Source organism: Peromyscus leucopus, chromosome 3, assembly GCF_004664715.2.
Source record: "Peromyscus leucopus breed LL Stock chromosome 3, UCI_PerLeu_2.1, whole genome shotgun sequence".
Classification (NCBI taxonomy): domain Eukaryota; kingdom Metazoa; phylum Chordata; class Mammalia; order Rodentia; family Cricetidae; genus Peromyscus; species Peromyscus leucopus.
In genome coordinates this window covers 52,711,145-52,726,335 of record NC_051065.1, presented here as the reverse complement: position 1 = coordinate 52,726,335, position 15,191 = coordinate 52,711,145, and the positions used below count along the sequence as shown (strand labels likewise).

The 15,191-nt window shown below is 46.1% G+C and overlaps 1 protein-coding gene across 1 annotated transcript; it reads left to right on the top strand.

The window, feature by feature from the left end:
- Positions 1 to 2,607: 2,607 nt before the first annotated feature.
- Positions 2,608 to 13,288, top strand: Stmp1 (short transmembrane mitochondrial protein 1). Its single transcript, XM_028866102.2, has 3 exons — positions 2,608 to 2,716; positions 11,966 to 12,019; positions 12,722 to 13,288. Exons 1-3 carry the CDS (start codon positions 2,702 to 2,704, stop codon positions 12,794 to 12,796), a joined length of 144 nt encoding a protein of 47 aa, XP_028721935.1. The 5' UTR covers positions 2,608 to 2,701; the 3' UTR covers positions 12,797 to 13,288.
- Positions 13,289 to 15,191: the final 1,903 nt, after the last annotated feature.

The following is a 15,191-nucleotide window of genomic DNA, read 5'->3' as shown; positions in this document are numbered from 1 at the left end:
CTCTCAGGAAACACTTCCCAAAAGATTTCACCTCCGTGATGCTGGTCTCTTCTTAATCACCGCTAATTTCTCAGCTCCAGCTAAACAGCATCAATTGCCCCAGTAAAACAAAAGGTTCACTTCAGTGATGCTGTCTTGTTAATCATGGCTAATTTTCAGTCTCAGCTGAGCAGAACCCCAGCATCTTAATTCAAAATAACAAACAGCCCTGACGGAATCATTAAATTTCCCTCTGAAACTTCCCAAGCCAGGCCCTCATTGTCTGCATTGCCCTCAACGTTCTTATCTTCCAAGACCTCACAGTACCACTCACCAAGCACCGCAGACTCAATGGCTTTTCTTTCCCAAGTCCTTCTACGATCCTCAAATCTCATGCTCAGGTCTGTCACAGCAATCCCCCATTATCTTGGTACCAACTTGTCTTAGGGTTTCTATTGCCATGATGAAACACCATGACAAAAAGGGAAGATGGTGAGGAAAAGGTTTACATGGCTTACACTTCCATATTACTGTTCATCATCAAAGGCAGTCAGTGCAGACTCAAACAGGAAAGGAACATGTAGGCAAGAACTGATGCAGAGACCATGGAAGAATGCTGCTTACTATATGCTCCTCATGGCTTGCTCAGCCTGCTTTCTTATAGAACCCAGAACCACTAGCCCTGCGATGGCACCACCCACAAATGGGCTAGGCCCGCCCACACTAATTAAGAAAATGCCTTACAGCTGGAGTTTTTTTAAATATTATTATTATTATTATTATTATTATTATTATTATTATTATTGCCGAGACAAGGTTTCAGTGGCTGTACTGGAACTCACTCTATAGACCAGGCTGGCCTTGAACTCACAGAGATCCGCCTGCCTCTGCCTCCCAAGTGCTGGGATTAAAGGTGTGCGCCACCACTGCCAAGCATTACCGCTGGATCTCATGGAGGCATTTTTTCAATTGAGGCTCCTGATGACTTTAGCTTGTCTTAAGTGGACATAAAACTATCTAGTACACTGGGTTATCTTTTTTCAATAAAGGGGGCTGGAGAGATGGCTCAGTGGTTAAGAGCACTGACTGTTCTTCCAGAGAACCCAGGTTCAATTCCCAGCACCCACATGGCAGCTAACAACTGTCTTTAACTCCAAGATCTGACACCTTCACACAGACAAACATGCAGGCAAAATAATAAATAAATAAATAAACAAACAAATAAATAAATAATAAATTCAGAAGGTCCCCCTCACTTTCTTTGCATATATTTACTTAAAGTCCACTAGGTTATTTTTCTCAATTTTTACACATTTTGGTATGTTAAATCTATCCATCTTTTCCTTGGTGGTGTGCTGATCTCTATTTTTATCTAATTTTGTTTTCTCTAATCAGATCTTTTGTCAGTTTGACAGAGGAGTGGGGGAGGGGAGGGAATTGAAAAGCATTGAAGCAGATGGACAGAGAAAAGCAAAATTGAGGAAATTCTGATAAAGGGCTGGAGAGATGGTTCACGGAGCGGTGAAGAGCACTTTGCTTCCAGAATACCCAGGTTCAGTTTTCAGCAACCATATGGTGGCTAACCACCATCCATAACTCCAGTTCCAGGGCATCCAATGCTCTCTTCTGACCGGCAAGGGCTCTGGGCACACATTTGTGCACATGCATATACGTAGGCAAAGCAATCATAAAATTAATAAAATCTTAGAAATATCTATGACCCTTTTTCTGTAGCTGTACAATGCACTCCCATTTGGTTTAAGCTAATATGATTTGTTTTTCTGATTACTTTTCTGAGACACGGTCTTGCCATCTAGCTCTGACTGGCTAAGAACGTGCCATGTCCAGCATGCTGACTTTGAACTTGCCTCACGCCTTCCGCCTTTGACTCCTCGGTGCTAAGATGACAGGCATGCACCGCTAGATCCAGCTATGATTGGAAACCAGAGTTTCAAAGTTGAATTCGCAGACTGAGAGCAAAGTGAAAAGGGTGGTTTCCTTGTGCTTGTGTACGAACAGGGCAAGAGCGGATGGACTGGGACCGGGCCTCCCAGTGCTCGCTCCCACGTTCATCTTTGGCTCCTACGTGGTAGCTAATGCAAGCTCTACTTACACAGGCCTTTAGTGAACTTCAGAGAGATTAGGCAGTTTCTGGTGGCTGCCAGCAATCACGACTTGGATCCAGCTGTGCCAGGCTCCGAAGATCTCTCTCCAACCTCTATCATGGATCTGAGGACTCCGCTTAACTAGGCTGCATAGCACATCTGTGAGCTTTTGAAAAATGGGACTTTTCGCCCCTTTTCGTCTGAGAGTCCACTGTGGGGGCGATTAGCATGACTCTTTGCAAAGAGTCAACTGCTCACCTGGCATGGGACCCGCCACCCCACCCTCATTCGGGCTGAGTAGGCCAGGAAGCTCTAAGTCCGACTGTGTTATCACAATTGCCAGCGTAACAATTGGAACAGCGTACATTTCTGGGCCTCAGTTTTCCAGCGGCCTTGGTTCAAAGAAGCCTAGGCTTGCACCTCACCCCTCCCCGCTTCCCGCGATGGCCGTGAGGGGGCGCTGCGGCACCGCAAGTCGCTTCCGGGCATGGAGAGGGCGGGCCCGGGAGTAAACCGGAACCTGATGGCGGGTTCCGCCCTCGCGCTGGGGAGGAGTCCCGGAGCCGCGCTGGAGCAGAAGCCGCTCTAACACCCTCCTCGCCCTCCCCACCGACATCATGCTCCAGTTCCTGGTGAGTGGAGCCTCCGAGGATCGGGCGCCGCGGTCGCCTCGTCCTCTCGGGGTCCCGGGTCGGCGGGGCACGGCTCTGAACCTGCGGCTCGAGCCAGTCGTAGCCCCTCGGGGGAGCTCGCGCGGCTCCCCTCCGGCCTTCTCCCAAGTCCTTTGCTCCTTTGCCTGGGTTTATATGCAGTCATTCAAGTTCTGAAAACTTTGCGGTGTCAGGGAGATGGATGCGTTTTCAAAGCCACTTACTGTGAGCTCATTGCGCCATCCTAGTTAGTAAAAGTTTGATCAGAGAGGTCCTTAAGGACTTGTCTCCTGCCCGCCCCCTCCCCACCCTTCCCACAGACCCCCCCCCCCATCCCCTTCTCGGCCTGATAGTTGGCATTTTTGAGGCCCTAAGAGTGCCTTTCACAAGCCGTGCGTTAGTCAGCCACCTCACGACGTTGGAGCGAGCGGCTCACGGAGCTCTCCAAAGACCTTTGCAGTTGGCACGCCTTGAGGAATCAGTCAGATTAGCCTATAAGTAACTCCTAATAGAACTCTTTTGGGAGGGGGGTGTAAAATGAGAATCAAAAGCAAATTGTCCAAGTTCTCCGTTTTTGAATTACCACGTTTTCCGGCAAAAATCAATTATTTCTAAAATTGCCTGTTGAGGATTCCAGGAGAACTTGCCGACAGTCCAATTTTCAGATGAACGTTTTCAAGCTTGATGTTTCATCCTCTAATTCTAATAAAGCAGATGTCCTTTTTCTTTCAGATGGTCAGTGGCCACCTGGTGCTCCGGGAAGGAGTTGCTTTTAATCCAGTTAGCCCAAACAGGATTGTTGACATAAACTGCCCCACAAAGACAAGCCTGCTGCCCGCATTGCCTCTGGGGGTTTCTCCAGCGTCCTAACCGAGCATTAGCTTAGGAGGCAGGAGTAATTAACAGTCAGTTTACTTGTTAGGGATCACTTTTAAAAGCAGTATCAACCAGCTAGTGGAAGATGATATGACTGACTTTCCCACCGCACCTGATGCTCATTGATAACTAGGGAGAACATGAATTCAATCTGCACAACATTTTACATGTTTTTGCTGAATGGGTGTATTTGGTGTGGAACGAAACTGCTCCGTACTAACGTGGGTTTTGATTTGGGAATTCAAGATTTTCAACATTTAAGGAGAGATGCTGAAGCTGCCCATCAGATTCTTAGCACCGACGTAACTGGTCACCCACTAGGGTCCCCCTGCCCTGTGTCCCCCCTCCATTGCTTTTGTTGGGGATGAATGAATACAGATGGATGGGCAGAGGTGGAGTCAGCTTTTGTGTTGTGGACTTGGTCAAACACTGGTAACTCCTGCAAGTCTTCCTCCTTACGTTAGCCATTTCATCTAGAAACACTGGCCATCCTGGCCTAATGTTTAGGAGTTTAGACTCCGCCGCACAACTTTAGTCCCAGCACTCAGAAGGCAGAGGCAGGTCCATCTCTGTGAGTTCGAAGCCAGCCTGGTGTACAGAGCGAGTTCCAGGACAGGCTCCAAAGTTACACAGAGAAACCCTGTCTTGGAAACCAAAAAAGAAAAAAAAAGTTTAGGCTTAAGAATCACGCTTGCATTTGTACCCTGTCCTTATTACTGTCAAGCTGTGGGAGCTGGGCAAATCATCTCAATTTTCCATGCTTCCGTTTGCCCTTTGTGAGGTTTCAAAATGAGCCAGTACATTAAACACTTAAACCCTGGCACTCCCTAAAGATGGAGATACTGCCCCTTCTCTTTTGTAAGGTATCAGAAGTGGGAGTTGGCCTCCCACAGACAGACGATAGGAGAGGGCTGGGTGTGATGGAATCATCCCAGGCCCAGTGTGAGACCCGCCACTGCGCACTTGGTAGCCCTCTGGAGTGTTTCCTCAGTTGTTGCCTCGGGGGCCATTGAAGAACCTGTGCGTTTGATTGTGTTGCTCCTGTGTTCCTTTCTCTTCCGGTTACAATGGCATCCATCATCCCTATTTGCACACTGCACTCCACACCCTGCCCCTAGCTCGGCTGTAGCTATTTCCAGGAACGCTTAGATGGGAAGCCGGCTGTGAGCACTGTGGCGGTTCACAGCACCTATGGTACTGCTGCAGGGTCAGTTCCTCTTTCCTCTTGAGCCCTCGGTGGCTGTTAACTCAAACCACATCTTCCTTAACTGGCTCCTTTAGCTCTGGGGCCCGTGCACTAGACTGCCCAGGTTCTGTTGTGTTAAAACTCAGAATCGCAGAGTGAGGGTGACTGACCACTGCTCCCCCAGAGCGGGCCCTATCTGGGTGTAGCAGATGGGACGCTCCCTGCCTCTCTAATCTTTCCTGTTTTTACTGGCTGCTTCCCTCTGCTCTTAGTTACCGTGGGTGGCTCAGGCCTGGGTCTTGAGCCACTGTGCTCTCTGAATTTACCCTTAGAGAACGTGTTCTAGATTAAGCTGTCTCTTTTCACATCTTCACTGATGGCTTCCAAAACTACTTTGAGTCCTTTTCTGTGTGTTCCATCTATCAACCGTCAACATGTCTTATTTGCCATTCTCTCAGACTCTTATCTGGATTGACTGCTCCTTCCTGCTTCCCCAATCCTTCCCCACATTTAACTTGAACATCTGAAATGTTGACATAGTCTTTGGTTTCTTTCTTTTAGTCTTCATTTTATTCATTAAAACTGTTTCATTCTTGATATCATATGCCTGACATGTGCATTCACTTGTTTACACAGTCTTTTTATGTGATGTAGCAGGTGCATCTTCCATACAGCAAATTTCTTTCTTAAATTACGTCTGTCTGTCTGTCTATCTGTCTTTCTTTGCACTTGTCTCTACTGTGGGGCATGCACATGCAGAGGTCAGAGGACAGCTTTCAGGAGTTGGTTCTTCTTCCCCCATATGGGTTCTGGGGCTCGAACTCAGGTTGCCAGGCTTTGTGGCAAGGGTGTTTACCTGCTGAGCCCTTTTCCAGGCCAGACCTGCTGTATAGTCTTGACTAGGATCTTTCATGGCTCTGTGCTTCAGTTTCCCCAGCATAAATGTGGGCAATAATAGTGGTTCTCTAAGGTTGTGAGGACCAAGAGTTAATGAAAGAGGCGGGATGCCACCTTAGATGGCGGCTGTGAGGTCTCCGTGGCTGACCCACCGAAGCTTGCTCTCTTCACAGTGTTGCCGGCGAGTTGTTCCCACCCTGCTCTCAGAGCGGCTGCCCCAGCTGGCTGATGTCGAATTCAGGTGTGAACTAGAAGGGTTCTCCAGGCTGGCTGCCATGCTGCTGCTTCTCATCACTACTAAGGGATTAAGTTTGGGATTAAGTCCCTTCACATACAAGGGACTTAGTCAATACCTGGTGATGACTGACTTCATTTACAGTCAGTTCTCCATATTTAACTATCCATGGATGGGAAATAGTAGGAAATAATTGTGTATGTATTGCATGTGTACAGTTTTTCCTTGACATTCCTAACCGGGATAGTGGGATGGACCGTCCTTGTTGCCTTACATTGCAGTAGGCATTGTGAGTGATGTAGAGGGTTAGGGTGAGCTGGGGAATGTGGGTGGGTTTCTGTGCAGTTGTATAACCAGCTCGAACAGCTACAGATGTTAGTGTGTGGGGTGCCCTGGAATGGATCCCTCATTAAGGTTAGGTCTTCCTTTTTCATTCCGTTACTACTTTTGGTTATATGATAGTTAAATATTTGTAACAGCTTCTTTGAGAGCAGGGAAACCAGTACATCCTTCCCAGAAGGATTTTCATGTGCCCCTGTTGATTATTGGCAGTTAAGGAGTTTATGATTTTTCTTATTATGTTTTTCTTTCTCCATTTATCCTCTAAGCAGTATTACTGAATATAAAACATAGCTTACCTCTTTTTGGTTTTTCAAGGCAGGTTCTCTCTGTGTAGCCCTGGCTGCCCTAGAACTCACTTTGTAGACCAGGCTGGCCTTGAACTCACAGAGAGAGATCCGCCTGCCTCTGCCTCCTGAGGGCTGGAACTAAAGGCGTGCGCCACCGCATCCAGCCATAGCTTACCTCTTAAAGAATGCTTTTCTAGGAAGTATAGAAGGGTTTTAGTTTCTAATCCCTAGCAGGGTTTTGTTTTAATGCATAGAATATAGATATTTTTACTACTTGAAGCAGACGTTAAACATCTTATGATAGTCTTCACACCAAGTTTAAAAACTGAGACACAGAAATGGTACTGTATGTACATGCCTCCTTGGAAGGCCTTCTGATTTCTTCTTTTGAGTCTAAAATTGAAGAGTACTGTTACCAGGGCTGGAGTGATACTTCAGCTGTTGAGAGCCTTGGCTGCTCTACCAAAGGACATAGTTGTTCATAACATCTGTAACTCCAATTCTAGGGGATCTGATGTCCTCTTTTGGCCTCTGTGGGACTGCACAAAAGTGGTATACGTTATAAATTAGGCAAAACACCCATGCAGATAAAAATAAATAACACTTCAAATACTATTATCAACTTAGCTTTTTATTAATTCTAGTTAATGCATAGTTTTGAGTTATAGATGTTCTCACCGTAGACCAAATATTTTTAGGCTTCCTTTTTAATGCTAGCATGTAGCTATATTTGCTTAATTTTTTTTTAAGATTTATTTTTATTATTTTAAGTGATGTGTGTTTTGTGCGTGTGTGTGTGCATGTGCGTGTGCGTGTGCGTGTGCGTGTGCGTGTGCGTGTGTGTGTGTGTGTGTGTGTGTGTGTGTAACACCCACCCCTTGAGAGCAGAGGCGTTAGGTTCTCTGGTGAGTTACAGGCAGTTATGAGCTGCCTGATGTGGGTGTTAAGAACTGGACTCTCATCCTCTGCAGGAAGAGTCCGTGCTCTGAGCCGCTGGGCCATCTCTCCACCCTTCTTTTTAGAATCTTAAACCTTTGTCAGTAACTTCGGGTTGGGCATGCTATTTTTGAAACTATGTAATTGGATGAGTCATAGTTTCAACTTGTCAGCTGCTTTGGGTTCTTGCCAGGAGCCATCCCCAGGTAAAGGTTGTAGTTTTATTTGTTGATCTCCAGACACTACAACTTTCTGAAGGGGACGGGCTTGAGCAAATGGCCAGATGCATCCTTCTCGAGTGATCTTTGTTGCTTTTAACAGTACTTTCTTAATGCTAATGGATAGAGTATTGCTGACTGATCTGTTCGTGTGTTTAACATTCAGAATACTTTTAGATTTCTTATGTGCAGACTGTGCCATTTATTTGCCTAGTTTTCTCTTGTTCCTCTGGCATTTCATTCTTTCTAACAAAGTCCTCTTTGGAAGCCATGAAGTTGTCTTTGGTTTCTTCCATTTCATCCCAAGTAACTGACATTATTTGACCAAATTTTAGTGTTCGCTCTCTCTCCCTCCCTCTCTCTCTCTCTGGCATTGAGACAGAAATTCAGCCAGCTAATGTCTGTAATCCAGTGGTTTTAGTGTGCTCCGAGATTGTGCAGCCATCACTCTGTTTTATATAAAAAAGAAACTGTGTGATGTTAGGATTCATTTCTCACCCGCCCCCCTCCAGCCCAGACAGTCACTGGTTTATCTTCTGTCACTGTGTCCTCTCAGATGTCCCGCTGGTGCCGCAGTCATGGAGGTCCTGTGGTGTGGTTCTGTAGGACCTGCCCCTTCATGTGCTCTGTCTAGCAGCTCATAGATAGGGTAGGTGTTGGGGTGGGCCAACTCAACCCTGGATCTGGCTTTGGTCAGCTGAGTTGGTCAGCCTGGGTCTCCACTGGACCTCCCTCCCCCAATGTCCCCCACTCCCCTGTGAGGGATGAGCCAACTCCCCCACACTCACGCTACTGCCTCTACTGCTGCTGTGGCTAGCTCTCCCATGTGGTGGCCTGTGAGGGGTAGGGCTAGCTCTCCGTGGCTGCTGAAGGCCCAAGCCAGCTCAGTACTGTGCCAGGACATCAACATGGCTTCAGGCAGCAGCCCAGACCACAGTCAGCTGAATGGCCGTTGGTGGTAACATAGGCCTTATACCAGCTGCAGTAGGACCAAGGACCCAGACATGGCCCCCGGTCGAAGCAAGGCCTGGACGTCACCATGGACTCGGGTGGCAGTGCAGGCCACTCAGATCAGCATGGCCCCGGGTGGCAGCCCACACCAGACATCTGCATGACCTTTGGTGTTAACACTGGCCACAGACATCAACACAGACCCTGGCTGCAGGAGGACCGTGGACCCAGACATGGCCCTGGTGTGGGGGTGGGAGGTGATGGTGGCAGCCCAGGCCCAGAGAGCACCATGGCCTCTGGTGACCACACAGGCCACGCAGGTCAGTTTGGCCCTGGATGAGAGCATGTCTCCCCCCCACCCCAGACATCACCATGGCCTCAGGTGGCAGCCCAGACCAGGTGGCTTGTCACCCTTGGTGACAGCACTGTCCATGGACATGGACATCAACACAGGCTGCAGTAGGGACACGACCCAGTGGTGGCCCTCAGTGGCAGTCTGGCACATCGTGGCCTCAGGCGGCTGCACAGGCTCCTCACGTCTGCCTGCTCTAGTTCCCCTCCACGGCACACACACAGCTCCACTTCTCTTTCCGGTCACCACCGAGCCCTCCAGCTTTCCCATCTCACCATCACGTGCTTGTTCACTGTAGTGCGCCTGCCATTCCATCCCGGGGGTGGGGGGTGGGGGTGAGGGGCTGGGTGTCTTCTGGTTTTTGTTTTTGTTTTGTTTTTCAATAAAGTCATCTTAGTGGGTGTGCCATGGCTCTTTGTGGTTTTGATTTGCAGTTCCTCAACAACTAACTGATGTCAGACGTCTCATGGGCTTGTTGACTGTGTCTTTGGAGAAATCCACTCAAGGCTTTTGCCCATTTTTTAAATTGAATTGTTTCTTTGTCATTTAAATGTGAAAGATCTTTATTCTGGATACAAATACTAACAGATATATGATTTGCAAATAATTCTCTTCTTAGGTTTGTCCTTTCTCTTTGGTATTATTTGAAAGGCAGACATTTTAACATTTTTATTTATTTTGTGTGTAGGTTGTGTGTGTGTGTGTATGTGCACATGAATGTACGCAGGTCTGCTTGCCTGTGCATGTGGATGTAGAGGTAAGAGGTCAACGTGTAGATTTTATATTGGCATTTCCTGAACAGCATGCGTATTTTCCTGACCTCCCGGGTGTCCTCCATCATTTCTCTGAGAAGTTGACACTTCTCAGATTGGGTTGTGTATCATATTCAAAATGTCTTATTGTTAGATCTGATGGTATTCTGGAACTGGAAGAGGGTGCTGTTTATAGAGGTCCATGGGTTTTGTTTTGTGTTTTAAAATAACTGTCCCTTCTCTTGTGCCCCAGTGCTTGGTGATGTTGCTAAGATAGAACCACACTAGGATGGCCTGTGTTTATTTTGAGACATACATAGTAAGAACCTGGAATTTTAAGAGACGGGAAGCCCAGCTCAGCAAGGCTCACCTGAAGGCACACAGATGCTGGCAGATAACCAGAGTTCTGGTGCTGTTGTTCCTTGACGTTTTCTCAGCCCCATTTTCCTTCTGGGAGATATTAGGATTAGTATCCTCAAGGGACTTTTTTCCCCTCTTCCTTTTAAACTTTGTCTCAAATGTAATTATCTTTCTGGATTTCAAGAACTTGTGGTTTGAATCTAGTGTAGTGGGGAAAAAAGGAATTCTGCTTCTTGGTGCCAGCTTGGTAAGGATTTTTTTAAAGGCACCAGAAAATGGTCAGCGATGAGAAACTAGATAGCCTTGTTTGTGTTTCTTGCTAGCAACAAACCAATTTAAAATTGCTCTTGGAATTTAAAGGCTAAGGATAGGAAAGACCCAGTTGTGGTTTCCCCTTTAGGGTTTATGTTTACTGTTCTGGTTGGAGGTGACAGTAGCACCCTGGAGTGCGGGTGCCCGCGGAAGGCGAATACGGTGTTGGTTCCCTGGAGATGGACTGACTCGGTTGTGAGCTGACTAACATGGGTGATGAGAACTGAACTCTGGTTCTCCGCAAGAGTGGTAGTACATGCTCTTAACTACTGAGCCATCTCCCCATCACCGCATCTGTATCCTTGCCCTCTCAGCGTCTGGACACCTCATGTGTGATTGATGATACAGTAAGTGCTGTTCTTTGATTTCTGTTTTAACTTCTCTACTGAGACTGAGCGGAAACAACACTGTCTCAACAAAATAATGGGGGGGGGGCGCGGCGAAGGTAGACGCCAATTTAAATTTATTAAGTCAGAAATTAGCCTGAAGTTGTGAGCTCTGAAGTAAAAAGATCCCTCGAGGAAAACAGATCTATCATCATTACAACGCAAAGCTGAGAGACTTAATCCCTGTGTGTATAGGGAGTACTCTAGATTTTCAGGAAAAATCTCACCCAGTGGGATAAACAGTTACAGTTCTCTAAAAGTTGTTCTTGTCCCTTCTGTCATTGCGGGGGAGCCATGTTCCCCACAGACCTCAAGTGTCCTGTTCTTTAGTCCCCGCCCTTGGCATTATGCTGGGCTCACTGATGTGTCAGAGTTTCCTGTTCTTTCTGCCCTGTGGAGCTGAGTTTCTGAGTAACTCAAGTTGTCCTGTGCTGCCTTTGTGGATAACCCTGGGCAGATCGTTCTTTTGAAACACGGAGACTGAACTCTGAGACTTCCTTTATTTTCTAAACTTATTTGATTCAGATGATTTTTGTTGCTGTTGTTTGTTTGTTTGTTGTTTTGAGACCAAGTCTTGCCGCGTAGGTGTGGGTGGAACTCTTGCTCTGGTACTGTCTGTGTAGACCAGAATGGTCCCTCACTGTGGAGGATCCTCCTGCCTCTGTCTCCTGAATGCTGGGATAGCAAGTGTGAGCCACCATGTCCCGCTCCAGTGGGTGTTTGTAACTGAGGACTTTTTATCAGCTGTAGACAGGAGTAACAGCACCTGCAACAAATTAACAGAAGGGGAAACCAAGTAGGTCCAGTGACAAAAGCGGAACCTTGCCTGGGTTTCGGGATTCCATTCAGGACTGTATGGAGGAGACAAGGACAACTTACTCATAGCCACCATTTATTCTGTCCTGGACTTTCTAATGTTGGTGCATGGCGTGCGTGTGTGTGTGTGTGTGTGTGTGTGTGTGTGTGTGTGACTGTTTCATAGGAGAGAGATGTGACTCCTATGTTGTGTGCAATCCTACACTGAGCACTTGAGCATTCACCTGCCATGCATCTTGGGAAGATGTAGCCTGTGTGTTTGGCTTGGTTGCAGGCTCATTATGGATTTTGTCTACAGTCTAACTCTCCTGTTCTGTTGTTTCAGCTTGGATTTACTTTGGGCAACGTGGTTGGAATGTATCTGGCCCAGAACTATGACGTAAGTAGTCATACTCACATCTCTCTTGGATCTCTGTAACTGTTTCATAGTTATTTTTCTCTCTCAAGGTGAAGTTTGCCTACTAGCATAAATGAGGCCCATAAGTGTGAGTCCTTAACTTTATAGAAAGTTTTTCTGTTGTTTGAAAAAATAATTGAACTCACAGAAGGATGTATATCCCCATATCATCACAAGAGAATTGGAGCTGTGGATTTATAGAGTGTGGTTCATGTAAGGAAGACAGTTTGGTGCAGTGGGGAGTTGTATCAGCCTTACTGTAGGGATGAGGGGTGGAAAACTGGATGTCACAGCTGGATGAGGAACCTAAAAGGTGCTTTAGAAAGACAAGGGATTGTACTTTTTTCTTGTGTACTCACGGTTTTAGTGTGGCAAAAGGAGTCCCATCACTGGAATCGAGTTTTCTAGTCAGGGTCTTTATTGCCTTGCCATTTGTTGCAAATAGATTTGTATCTTTTAGCTGGCACTGGGTTGAAGGACTGGTTAGGCCTGGCTTTCAGAGAGGGCACATAAACTTAGCACTGATAGCTTTTGTATGCAGGGCTGAAGCAAAGAAATACCACTGTTGAGCAGGTCTCCTCCAGAGGAAGCCAAAACCTTGCAAAGGCATTATTAAAAGAAGAAACATGAAAGAATATTGGTTAGGTAGATGCTAAATTATAATGCTGCCTTTTTCTTTTAAAGATGCCAAACATGTCGAAAAAACTTGAAGAGATTAAAAAGGACCTGGAAGCCAAGAAGAAACCCCCTAGTTCCTGACACTGCCCGGCACTGCACTCCGGACCCACCAGCTCTCTCCGGAGGGGCCTGCCTCCTTCATAGCGGCATCCCAAATCTGTGTTCCTCTTCAGCCTCAGACCCTGCCAACATGGGGCCAGAAGTCGGGTTTCCTTGTGTTTCCAGCAGCTTCTCTTCCTCCTGTAACTTCCGTCCAGCTGCGTCCGAGTCCTAAGACTGGAATTATGGTGCTAGGTTAGCAAACACATTCTTTCTTAGTGCTCGCTCTCCTGTCCTCTGGGAGTTCTGCCACCCGTTATCAAGAGATAAAAACGAATGAGTTTGGATAGCTGATTTCACTGTCTAGCAGTCAAACCAGGAGCTTGTTAGACGTTTGTTACTAAAATTTATTGTCAAAGTAATTAAAATCAATACCTTCAAGCCAGTTTCTGGTGAATTATCCATTTATTTTGTTATCAAGGAGCTCCATGATTGATAATTTAACCAATAAATCATTTGCTTGTCATTAACCAAGAAACTGAATTCTATAAGAACTGGGAAATTTTAAACATGCAAAATAATTGTTGTCTGAGTAGAGTTCAGTCTATTTAGTCCGAGTGTTCTTCTTTAATGATATATTTGCTCTGACTCTGCCATCAATAGAACCATTCTTTATGCGTGCACTCACCATTATGTGATAGGTGGGTAAGGAGAAGCTGTTGATAAAAGAATGATAAACATCAAAGTATGTACTAACTATATAGCTTTATAGCTATTCTCCCTAAGAGAAATGTCCGAATGTGTGATAAAATGAGACCATGGGGAAAATTCTTCTTTTTTCCACAGTTGAAGCACCTCCCACCCCAATGAGAATGGATCATCAAGCATCATCATCTTTTTTTTTTTTTTTTTAAAGACAGTCTCCCTGTGTTACCCAGGGTGGCCTTGAACTCCTGGGCTCAAGCAGTCCTCCTGCCTCAGCCTCGGGTGCTGGGACTACAGGTGTGCACCACAGTGTCCGGCCTAGTCCATCATTTTTTTAAGTAAAAATATTCTAAAAGGTAACTGTTCCACAGGAGGTGATAAGTGATTTCACACGAAGGTTCTTTGTAGTTTCTGTCTTGTTCCCAGGTATAGTTCTTCAGGCCATCCCCAGTTTCTTGTGCACCTTTGAGAAAGTGTCTAAACACACATGTGTTTTTGGTTTGTTTACACGGTACTCTGCCTCTTGTCTCTTCCTTGCCTTTTTTTGTTTGGCACAGGGTGTTAAGCCCATGCTTTATAGTCAAGGATGACTTTGAACTTCTGATCCTCCTGCCTCTGCTTCCCAGGTACAAGGATTATAGGTGTGTACCACCATGCCCAGCTGCTCTTTTTAAAGTTCTTTTCTCTTTTCTTTTATTTCATTTGCTTTTTTGACACAGGATCTCACTATGTAGTCCTGGCTGGCCTGGAACTCTCTATGTAGACCAGGCTGGTCTCATACTCACAGAGATCCACCTGCCCCTGCCTCCCGAGTGCTAGGATTAAAGCTGTGCTCCATCGTGCCTGACTTGCTTTTTTATTCTTAATGGAACATATTCCATGTCAGTATGTTAAGAACAAGGAAACAACCCTCTGTTCTCTGTGTAAGATTCTATTGACTGGATATTTCATGATTGAATGTGCAGCTGATGAATGTTTAGGTGGTTCTTTTGCTGCTGTGGTGATAGCCACGAACCTGCTGTCCAGAGCCACCCAGAGTATAGCTGTAAGATAAAGCCCTAAAAGTCTAGTTTGCATGAAGACAGAGTCTTGTTTCAGAGGGCTTGTTGGGCAGCTTCTCCGACAGTGCCTTTCTGAAGATCTTTCAGTGGACAACAGCTGCAGAGATTACTTAGAGACACCTGTTTTCAGAAGGGGATGGCACCGATCCCATATGGGAGTCAACATGGCGCTCATGTTGGGAATGCATTTTATCCCTGTAAAAGTCATTTTTTGATGGGAGACAGAGGAAGAGCAAATTATGATTTGGCTTCTCCCTAGCAGTGGGGAGTGGGCAAGTGGTGTGTTCTTCTGAAACTTTGTAACACCTACCTCATGAGGGTTTCATGAGAAACAGTTGAGACGATGTATGTGCTCTGTTATACTGTGCTTTGCAAACTGTTCAATAAATAGCAGACATTAGTTGAAACATGCTGCTTTGAGCTATACTGCTTGTGTTTCTACAGTCACTTTGGAACCAGTTCATGAATCGCATAGAATGTGGTGGTATTCTGTGGTTCTTCTCTTGGATATTAATGAAAATATGCAGTATCCACTGTCCTTGTACTGCCCAGCTCACAAGATTTGATTGTGAATGACTAGGTTCTTAGCAGAATAAACTACAGCCTCAAAAGAAGAAAGGTTTGTCACACTCGAGGATGTTCAGAATGCTAGGTAGAGGCTTACTTAGCAA

Bases quoted from the DNA above. Each gene is read 5' to 3' on its own strand.
- Stmp1 (XM_028866102.2), top strand. The intron at 12,020-12,721 runs GTAAGTAGTCAT...TTTCTTTTAAAG, and splicing joins ATCTGGCCCAGAACTATGAC to ATGCCAAACATGTCGAAAAA.